Source organism: Diabrotica virgifera, chromosome 8 (assembly GCF_917563875.1).
Source record: "Diabrotica virgifera virgifera chromosome 8, PGI_DIABVI_V3a".
NCBI lineage: Eukaryota > Metazoa > Arthropoda > Insecta > Coleoptera > Chrysomelidae > Diabrotica > Diabrotica virgifera.
In genome coordinates this window covers 219,463,046-219,475,053 of record NC_065450.1, presented here as the reverse complement: position 1 = coordinate 219,475,053, position 12,008 = coordinate 219,463,046, and the positions used below count along the sequence as shown (strand labels likewise).

General features: G+C 32.7%; 1 protein-coding gene across 35 annotated transcripts in view; it reads right to left on the bottom strand.

Annotated features, from left to right (window-relative positions):
- LOC114336647 (mucin-4) overlaps positions 1-2,061 on the bottom strand; it is a 46,102-nt gene extending 44,041 nt beyond the window's left edge. For 21 of the 35 annotated variants that reach the window (XM_050658014.1, XM_050658021.1, XM_050658032.1 and 18 more), the window contains exon 1: positions 1,884-2,059. In XM_050658014.1, the coding sequence (XP_050513971.1) occupies positions 1,884-1,935 (52 nt within the window). In that variant the 5' untranslated portion in view covers positions 1,936-2,059. Of the gene's footprint in view, positions 1-1,883 lie in introns of all 35 variants that reach the window. The other 14 variants (XM_050658013.1, XM_050658016.1, XM_050658019.1 and 11 more) reach the window with 2 other exon arrangements.
- Positions 2,062-12,008: the final 9,947 nt, after the last annotated feature.

Sequence of the window (12,008 nt, the reverse complement as noted above, 5' to 3'; positions counted from 1 at the left end):
GGAATGTGAGCAATTGTTAATTAAAATAGTATAACTCCAAAACTGTGGAACGGCTGAATCACTTCAAATATCTTGGTGCGGAAATAACAAGCTATAGAAATATCTCACAAAAAGTCAGAGAACAAACAATGAAAGCCAGTAGCATATCGGGATGTCCGAAAGAAATTTTATAGAAGAACAAATTAATATCTAAATACTGAAATCAACTCAGATATACAGGGTGTAACAAAAATACAGGTCATAAATTTAATCACATATTCTGGGACCAAAAATAGGTCGATTGAACCTAACTTACCTTGGTACAAATATGCACATAAAAAAAGTTACAGCCCTTTGAAGTTACAAAATAAAAATCGATTTTTTCCAATATATCGAACAATATTTGAGATATTTTATTGAAAATTGACATGTGGCATTCTTATGGCAGTAGTATCTTAATAAAAAATTATAGTGAAATTAAGACACCCCATAAAAATTGTATGGGGGTTTTGTTCTTTTAAACCCACCCAAACTTTTGTGTACGTTCCAATTTTATTATTATTGTAGTACCATCAGTTAACCACAATATTTTAAAAACTTTTTTGCCTCCTAGTACTTTTTCGAAAAGTCGAATTTTTATCGAGATATTTTGAATATTTGTCAAATCCACCACATATTTTTATACGGTTAAGTACGATTTTGGAGACTTGGTAATAATATGAAAATTTATTTATGATTTACATTTTTAGGTATATTTTGAACCATATTAAAAAAGAAGCCACATCTCGATAAAAGGTGCCATATCGAAAACATACAAAGAGGCAAAAAGTTTTAAAAACACTGTGTTTAACTAATGGTATAGCAGTAATAGTTTAATTGGAACGTACACAAACATTTGGGGGGTTTAAAGGAACAAAACCCCCATAAAAATTTTATGTAAACATATTAAAAAAGAAGCGGCAACTCGATAAAAACTGCCTTATCAAAAAAATAGTAACAGCCAAAAAAGTTTTAAAAATATTGAATTTAACTAATGGTACCACAATAATAATTTAATTGGAACGTACACAAAAGTTTGGGGGGCTTAAGAGAACAAAACCACCATAAAATTTTTATGGGGTGCACAAATTTCACTATAGTTTTTCTTTAAGATGATCCTGCCATAAGAATGCCACAGGTCCATTTTCATTAAAAAATCTCTAATAGTTTTCGATATATTGGAAAAAATGGATTTTAATTTTGTAACTTCAAAGGGCTGTAACTTTTTTTATGTGCATATTAGTACTAAGGTAAGTTAGGTTCATTCGAACTATTTTTGGTTCCAAAATATGTGATTTAATTTATGATCTGTAGTTTTGTTACACCCTGTATAACACAACAATAAGACCTATTATATCATATGAAACAGAAACAAGAACAGACACAAGTAGAACGTTACAAATTATGAGAACAATTTAAATGAGTACACTAATAAGTAAACAAGGCAAAACTCTACGTGACAGAATAAGAAGTGAAGACATCAGACAAAACTGTAGAATACAGGACATAGGAAGGTGGGTCAGACAGAGACGAGGACATTGAAACAAACATATAAAGAGAATAGAGGACAGCAGATTCATTAAAAGCGCAAAAACGAATAACCCAATAGGTAAAAGACCACAGGGTAGACCACCAAAACGATGGTGAGAATGCTGTACTTCATCGTCCGGGAAAGACTGGATGGTAATGAACAGGCAGTAGCCTACTAGCAAGACCGATCATGCTAGAAAGAAGAAGAAAAAATCACTCTTCAAAACCTTTCATTCCAATTGCTAAATATCTAGCCAGATAGTTGTATTATTTCAAAGTAACGAGAAAAACCGACTTTCCAGAAGTATTATAACCTAATATAGAAGACCACTTACCGTTGATAGCGCAAAAAGCCACGATTAAAAAACATACACCTGTTAGCTTCATTTTTGGCTTTGTAATAATTGATTCCAATCGACAATAATAATCATTCAAATATTTGCTTAGCAATTTATAACAACAATTTTTATCTATTTTATCATACCAATAATAATGGAGCGCTTTCCCTACCCATATTATTTTAATATCAAGATTAATTGTTCTTAAAATATTTGTCAAAGGTATAATCTTTGTGTAATTTGATAAGGATAGGTACTTTACAAATACTGCAGGTTATAAAAATGTATTTAGAATTTTCTCTTTTTGTTCTTTTTTTTCATAAGAATGACTTTCCAATGAAGGAATGAAAGAATGAAGGAATGTTATCCATGAGTTTTACCGAGAACCACACCCGTATCTATACACCAAGGATAAGCCCCCTCCCAGATTTCCCAAATAAAGCTTTTCCGATACCTCCACACGCATAAACACAGATAAAAGCTTATCTACACTGTGAAACTGCTATATTAATCGACAATTGTTCACAATCGTATGCGTACGAATACCGGGTGGTAAATCGTCAAATGGGCCGTAGGAAAATCAATGGGAAATTCTAAATGGTTGCATTCCTGCTTCCCCAATTTTTTATATTAAAAAATATAAAAAACTATTTGTAGGGGACTAAAATCTCTATTAAAAACTAATGATACATCTTTCGTTCTACGAATTATTCCAAAATTTTGCAAAAATATAATACAATTGCCAGAGTATTATTAGTCCAATCGGGAGAGATTTGACGTCTAAAAATCATAGAATAAGCTGAATTTACTAAGAATATCAATTTTTCGGACCCCAAAAAGATGCAAAAACGTTTGCTACTCCTACCCCCAAGCTTCCCCTTAAAATGCCCATAAGAATCGTAGAAAACGGCAAAAATCGCGCAATTTTTATTCATTCAGCAGTTCTATAGAATCTGACTTCATTTGCGACAAAATTAAAAAATTGGGTATGAAAGATTTTCACCATTAAAACGCATTTTGATTTTTGTCTATAGGACACTCTGATCAAAAGGTACCTATTGAATTTTTACCGTTGAGTTGATATAGGTACATTTACGCACACCAAATCAATTTTTTAAATAAAATGTGTATCAACTCGACAATTTTATTTAGGTGAAACATCAAAACCATTAAACGTTAGAATAAGTGAACATCAGTCATATTAAAAATAGAGAATTTGATAGATCTCAAATATGTCAACACGCATGGGATAATGAACATAGAGTTCAGTGGAGAGATTCAAGTATAGTCCTGAAAGAAACAGATAGTAAAAAGAGAAAAATCAAAGAAGCGGCCATAATTATGCTAAGTAATGCCAATTGTGTCGCAAATTTCTTGGTAGAATGCAGTAGGATGTGGTTACCCATACTAAAATAAGCGGGAAAGACTTCGGGATAGGTACACAAGTCTGCACAAGATGAAGTCTGCTGAAAGATAAACCTCTAAGCAATCATGAACATGCATACCAGCTTGGTAGATTTATGTACTTTGGATAAGCTTATCTCAAAGTCAATAGAGGACAAAGAGATAGTCCTGGTCGCTTTCTTACATATTCTTCTTCTACTTCTCCTTTTGCCTCTGCATAAGCAACTCTGCTTGTTCATTGGCGGATTGATACCTCTATGGAAGATTGTCACTCCATATTTTGCGCGGTTGTCCGATATTCTTAGTACGTTTTTAAAGGTAAAATATTGCAAAACCTCTAAATTTTTAAGAACCGCTTGGATTGACATAAAATTAGGCATGCACATAGCTAACAAGTGCCGATGTGTGCTTTTGCACTAGGAGTGAGTTTCATCCTCTTTTGGGGGTGAAAAATGTATGTTCGAAATAAGTCAGGATGTGCATAAAATAACTAATTCTAAGCAACTTTTGTTCTATAAAGTTTTTTCACCAAGTTAATACTTTTCGAGTTATTTACGAGTGAATATGTTCATTTTTCTTCAGAATAACCACGTTTTCAGACGGTTTTTCGCAAATAACTCAAAAAGTAAGTGTTTGGTCGAAAAAAAATTATTATCAAACATATAGCACGTAAAAAAAATGAAAAACGTGGTGTAATATATTAGGTCACTATACTTAGTAGAAGCAGAGTTATAGCTAATGAAAAATAGGTTCATATTCGTTAAATTCCAAATCGAATATTTTAATGTGCCATAACCAAAAAACGAAGCACTTTTTTGGGGAAAACTCATTTTACCTTTTTAAAATGTTTAAAAAATACTTATTTTTGTTTTTAAAAAAAATTTAGTTTAAAAGTAAACAAGTTACGCTCAAAATAAAGTTGGTCCATTTTTTTGGTAAGAAATCGGGAAAATCACCCCCTAATTAGCATTTCAAATGAACTTAATTGTTACCACTTCATAAGTTTTTTACTCGCGTATGTATTGATTATATGATCTGTAAATTTCATCGGTTCAAGGTCCTTATTTTTGAAAGAGCTGTGTTTAAAAGGGCTTGAACGAGTCACTTATCACGAGTGTATGCAAATTTAGAAACACCGAATCTTAACCAATTTTTATCTTACAGAAAATCAAAAAAATTCAAAATATTTAGAAAAGTAAAGCCGACTTTTCTTATTATTTAAGATTTTTGGTATCTCTAACAACTTTTAAGTTATTTTCAAAAAAATCATTTTTTTTCAAAATTAAAATTTTTAAAAATTTTACCTTAAAACCAATTTTTTTCAAAAATACGCAATTTGAATCGATTAAACTTACAGATCATATAAACACAACATAAGTAAAGTAACTTGTGAAGCGGTAACGATTAATTTCATTTAAGTTGCTAATGTTGCTAAGTTGCGAAAATGCGGGTTGCTCAAAGGCGCATGGAAAGATCCATGCTGGGCGTAACTCTACGGGATAAAATAAGAAATGAAGATCTCAGACAAACAACCGGTATCGCAGATGTTGTAGAACGTATCACCAGGCTCAAATGGAACTGGACAGGACACGTCGCCAGGCTGAAAGATTCAAGATGGGCACGAAAGTTGATGGAGTGGAGACCAAGAGAAGATAAACGAAGTAGAGGAAGGCCGCCTACACGATGGACAGATGATATCAGGCGGATTAGTAAAAACTGGCAAAAATCAGCACAAAACCGTGAAGTGTGGAAACAATTGAGGGAGACCTATGTCCAGCAGTGGACGTGAATTGGTTGGATGATGAAGTTGCTAATTGGCGGGCGATCTTCCTGATTATTTCATTCATAGGAGATTCTGACCAATAGAAAGCTACATAAATCTAAATTAAATCGATAATTTTTGATAATTTCCCGTCGTCAAGTATATTACGTCAGATGCCCTTCGTTGCTACGAAAAAATACATTCAGTGACATTAATGACAATTAATGTTTTAAAAATTATAAAAGTGATGACTTTCAACCGTCAAATAAATATTTTTACGCTCTGAGCTGCGCTGGTGGCGCTCCTAGCGGATTACTAATTCAACTTTTACCGGTAATTTTTAAATTTATTATTTAATGGATGGAGATTAAGGAGATGGATAGGGACAACTGGAGAGAACTTATTGAGGTACTGATAAACCACACACGATTATACAGCCAAAATAATGATAATAATTGACTTTTAGTTTAAGATCTTACATAAATTGTAAATAAGTTCTATAACTTATACTATTTTTATTTTGTTATTGTAAAAATCACACTATGCATACACACACATACACATACTCGTACAACCCCAGCCCCGGGGGACATGTGTGTTCCAATATAACAGTGGGACCTATCTGATCCCCAAGCTATACCACTACACCACCCCTCCCCATCGAAGGGAATACCGAATGGTGAGGCGTTGTGCTTAACGTTATTTGGATGCCCTGGGTAATGAGACATCTTCTGTATTACTTCATGTGGTTAAGCTACCTGACTTTAGGGGAATACCGAATGGTGAGGCGTTGTGCTTAACGTTATTTGGATGCCCTGGGTAATGAGACATCTTCTGTATTACTTCATGTGGTTAAGCTACCTGACTTTAGGGGTAGCTACAAGAGCTTTTCTTCCTATAATTGACTTAGTTAATTTATTACTTGAATTTTGACTTGTGTCCTAAAAAAGTGTGTTCCGGGCATAGGGCACCGATCTAAATCGGTGACTCGCAATCGTAGGTACTACAACAAAGCATCTTAATGCTTTTCTTCAAATAATAATCAATTCACTAGAAACAATTTATTAGATATATTGTTTTATTGAACTATAAATTATGAACTAGAAGTGGCGGAAATGCACGCTTATAATTTTTTTAATTTTCTATTATATCCAAACGTAATGAGTTATGATGTATCTGTCATCGCGGATCCAGATAAAAGCTATCAATGACGTAGATTAAAGTTGCGATCCAAAAACAGTAAAAATAAATGTGCGTTTAATAATTACCTACTAAAATCTACAATTACAACAAGCAATTGGGCTTCGTAAGCCCTAGGTCTTCATGTTCCTAGTTTCATGGAAAAGAAAACAGTGGTCAACGAAGAGATTTATTTCGTATATATTGATCTGAAAAAGACATACGACAGTGTACCTTTGGTAAAGTGATGGGAGGCAATGGAGAATACAAAATAATAAACATAGAAATCATAAAAATAATTAAAAATTTTTATAGCAACACGACCACGAGAATTAATCATCATACAACCTCTTCTGTTCACTGCTGGACATAGGTCTCTCCCATTCTTCGCCACTCTTCACGGTTCTGTGCTTCTTGTTGCCATTTCTTGTATATTAGGTTAATGTCGTCCATCCAGCATATTGGTGGTTGTCATCTGCTGCGTTTGTCTTCTCTTGGGCGCCAGTCAATTAGTTTTCTGGTCCATCTTGAGTCTTTCAGTCGCGCTATGTGACCTGCCCAATTCCATTTCAGCTTGACTATGCGTTCAACGACACCAGTGATACCTCTTCTTTTCGAGAATTAAACAAGGAAACAAACTCGCCGAAAGGTTTATGAGAAATAGAGGGCTCAAACAAGGATGCTGCCTCTCTCCAACACTTTTAAAACATATTTGGAACAAGCTCTGAAAAATTGGAAACAGAAATACAAGAACATGGGACTTCCATTGAATGACCATACACTATTCTCTTTGTTTCCAAGACGACCAAATACTAATAGCACAAGACTACGATGATATCTGTCACATGACAAGAAAGCTAATAGATGAATACAAGAAATGGGGACTAGATATCAACATAGGAATAACCAAATAGATGAATATCGGTGTATGAAAATCACGAATGACGGAACACTGGACGGACCCATTAAAGAATGAAATATTCAGGGCAGGAAAGCAATTACGCTTCTAAACTCAGTACTCTGGGACAACCAGATAAACAATCCAAAAAAAGATCTATAACTCCGTAGTGAAAAGCATTATAACATACAGCTGCGAAATATGGCATATGAAGGAAAAAATCAAAACAAATATTAAAGGTCACCGAAATGGATTTCTGGAGAAGAGCTGCAGAAAGATCAAGAAGAGAAAATGTCACCAATGAACGGATACCAGAAATAATGAAGGTCATATTTTAAAATAAATGACGAAATCAACAAATACAAAGAATGCATGAAGACAGAAGACAGAATCCCAAAACAAGTACAAAACTGTAAACTGCAAGGTAGAAAAAGAGGTAGACTGGAAAAAGTTGACAGGCAGGAATAATCAAAGCCATGGATGAAAGAGGTCTGCAAGTAGATCAATTTGCGGACAGAGAGGAACGGCGAACGAAAGAATTTTGCCATGAATCTATTTCTATATTTCTTCTGTTCATGGCTATATTGATCCCTTTTCCCAAGACTTTTTTGGTCTTCCTTTTTTCCTTCTTCTTTTTGGGATCTACCTCCAGGTTTTAATCGGTAATCTCTCATTATTCATTCTTCTTATATGTCCGTACCAGGATAGTTGTTTTCTCTCTATCGTATCCGTTAATGTTGTTTCCACCTTCATCATTTCTTTTATTCTATCGGTTCTTGCATGATCGTGTAATGTTAATCTACAGCATCTTCGCCAAAAATTGTTCTTCACTGCGTTTATTCGGTTCTGCATTTTCTGATTTTTTGTCCAGATTTCTGAGCCATATGTAACTCTACTTTCAATAAATGTTTTATATAGTTGTTTTTTTTGTACTTTCTCGTATATTTTTACTCCATAGTAATGAGTTTATCTGACTTGTGATGGCTCTTCCTCTACCTAATTTTTGTTGTATGTCTGTTTCGTCGTTTCCATCTTCCGTCAATGTAACTCATAGGTATCTATATTCTTTAGTGTTTTTTATTATTTTTCCTTCTAAGTCTAGGTCTTCGCTTGTGCAGCCTATTGTCATATTTCTGTTTTGTTTGTATTTATTTTCAGACCCCAATCTTCATACTCCTCTATCAGTTTTCGAACCATATAAGCAGCGTCTTCTGTATCCTCCGCTAGAACCACCTGATCGTCAGCAAATAACAAAGTAGTCAGATTACCCTCTTCTATTTGTACTCCCATTTTCTTACATTTTCTGAACAATTTCTTCAGAGCCGTGTTTATATAAATTTTGAAGAGGGTAGGGGACAGGCAGCATACCTGTCTTAGACCCTTGTTAACTTGAAAGTATTCTGAGTGTCCATCTCTCGTTTTTATATAACTACTGTTTCCTTGGTAAACACTTTTCACCACATTAATGTACTGTGGGTGTACATTGTTCTCTATTAGAGATTCCCAAAGTCTATTTACCGGTACACTGTCATAGGTTTTCCTCAAATTTATAAATACTAGGTGTAGCTGACTCCCATATGCTAGTGATTTTTTAATTAATTGTTTTATACAAAACAGGTTATCAATACACGATCTTCCTGCTCTAAAACCAATCTGCTCCTCCCAGTCCTCATATTGACTTTCTATTCTATCTCGTAGTATTCTGCCGTACAGTCTACCTGCGGAAGCTATAACACTGAGTCCTCTGTAGTTTGTGCAGTCATGTTTACTCCCTTTCTTGTGTATGGAGCTTATGCTTGTAGTTTTCCATTCGGATGGTATCTTTTCTCCATTCAGGCATTTATTCAATATTTTCGTCAAGTTTTCCAATACTACATCCGGCGAAAATTTAAAGAGTTCCACAGGTATACCTCCGGGCCCAGGAGCTTTATTGTTTTTCATTTTCGATAATGCTTGTTTTATTTCCTTCAGTGTAAATGGATCACAGTTATTCTGAGTCATTTGGAAGTCGTAATTAACATTCTTAACTGGGGGTTGCTGCGGGGCAGTATGGAGTTACATTTAAAGGAATGAATTTTGCACGAAAATTCATCCCCCTCGCAGTATAAATTGACGTGTTTTTTAAATTTTTGAAGAAGCTCTTGGTTTCTGAGTTTCTGGGGAGGTGGGTGTCAAATTTTCGTTGGAACAGACTGTATGTGGCTAGTTTTAACTACTTTAGTAGTGTGACTGAATCGAAAACGTGTTGGAGAAAAAGAAAAAATTTTATAATAAATATATACCATAGTTTTTACTTTATTGTAAGTTTTTTTTTAAACGCTTTTATTTAGTTCAATAGATTGCGTCAAATTTTTGGATGTTAATTTGACTACCTTTTCTTCCATGCAAATGAATGAAAATTTGCAGACATATGCACTCGCGGTGACAATACACGAATAGACAACAAAAAATTTTTGTTTATGTTTATTAATTGTTTAAATAAAAAAAAACGATTTTAATGGAAAAAGGCCTAAATTCTCTTGTTTTTTACAATGTAGAAACTTGAAACTTTTACGGATGGTAGCTAATGATATAACCTATACATAATTTCACTTTTCACGTTAATTGTTTACATTATGCGTCATAAATAAACAATAAAGTTTTAAATTTTGAACACTCATATATTTGTTTATAGAGTACGATGCAAGTGAAAGGAATAAATTCGTTATTTCGTAAAAAGGCGACTTGAACCCTGGAATGCTACCTGGGGTACACTTGTACCCCAACCTTCTTTGTAAGTTACACCAATTTGCAGTAGTGGGTGTAGAAAATATGAAAATAAACTTGTGAATAATAATATAATAAAATATTTTTGTATACAAAATAAATTCTTAGCATGTTATCGTAAGATTGTTTTTGTCATAAATTCTTAAAACATACATATATAAATATTTTAGGTCGATTTTATTTGGGGTACCACTGTACCTCGATGTAGCAGATTGAGTTTAGAAAATAAGTGTAGCAATCCAGAGTTAAGGAAAAATCCCGAAAGAGGTCGATTTTATTTTTAAATTACGATATTTTGGCATATATGTCATACTAGTGACGTCATCCTTCTGGGCGCGATGACGTAATCGATGATTTTTTTAAATGAGAATAGGGGACATGCGATAGCTCATTTGAAAGGTCATTCAATTCTTTATTCAGTAATATAAAAATTTATATAATTATTTGTACAGGGTGTCCAAAAACAATTTTTTAATTAAATTATTTGACAAAAAAGAAGAATGTATGTAATTTATTTAACTCAGAATACATTTTACAGTTGCCCGTAAACAGAAAAAAATGTGTATTTCAGAAATAAATATTGCTTTTCGATTAAATTAAATATTCAAGCCAGCTTCCGCCCGCCACCTACCTCTTGGAAATTTTAACATTTAATTTACGCGAAAAGCAATGATTATTTGTGATATAAACATTTTTGTCTGGTTTCTGACAGCAGTAAAATGTATTTTAATTTAAACATTAACATAAAAATAATTTTATTGGTTTGTCAACAAATAATACTGTGACATTCGCTAACAATCAGACAAGTGCCAAAATTTTCAAAATCAAGCAATCTGACGGAATCTTTGCATTTTTTGTGTAGTTTCATAAAATTTTTCACGGAACTAATATCATGTCGATTTTTTTATTGATTATTATTGATTATAGAATGCACATAATGGTTTAACGTAAGAAAATTGAAAAAATTATACTTTAATGTTTTAGTTTTGATTTGTTCATTTAATTAAAAAGTTTATTAATGGGAAAGGCGCAAAATTTCGCCGGTAAAACTTTAATATGTTTTTAAACGCTTTTATTTAGTTCAATAGATTGCGTCAAATCTTTGGATGTTAATTTGACTACCTTTTCTTCCATGCAAATGAATGAAAATTTTGCAGACATATGCATTCGCGGGAACAATACACGAATAGACAACAAAAAATGTTTGTTTATGTTTATTAATTGTTTAAATAAAAAAAAAACGATTTTAATGGAAAAAGGCCTAAATTCACTTGTTTTTTACAATGTAGAAACTTGAAACTTTTACGGATTGTAGCTAATGACATTACCTATACATAATTTCACTTTTTACGTTAATTGTTTACGTTATGCGTCATAAATTAACAATAATGTTTTAAATTTTGAACACTCACATATTTGTTTATACAGTACCTACGATGCAAACGAAAGGAATAAATTCGTTATTTCGTAAAAAAGCGACTTTAAGGAAAAATCCCGAAAGATGTCGATTTTTATTTTTAAATTACGATATTTTGGCATATATGTCATACTAGTGACGTCATCCATCTGGGCGCAATGACGTAATCGATGATTTTTTTAAAAGAGAATAGGGGACATGCTATAGCTCATTTGAAAGGTCATTCAATTCTTTATTCAGTAATATAAAAATTTATATAATTATTTGTACAGGGTGTCCAAAAATAATTTTTTAATTAAATTATTTGACAAAAAAGAAATGTATGTAATTTATTATTAAACACTTCTCTTTAGTTCAATCGTTTGTGTCAAATATTTAGACGTTAATTTGACTGCTTTTTCTTCAATCAAAATGGATGAAAATTTGCAGACATATGCATTCGCAGGAACAATACACGAATAGTCAATAAAAAAATTTTTATGTTTATTAATTGTTTAAATAAAAAAACACGATTTTAATGGAAAATACTTAAATTCCCTTGTTTTTTACAATGAAAAAACTTGAAAGTTTTAGAGATTGTAGCTAGTTATATGAACTATACATAATTTCACTTTTTACGTTAATTGTTTACATTATGCTTCATAAATAAACAATAGAGATTAAATTTGTTTGTCGATTCCGACTAATTTTCATGTT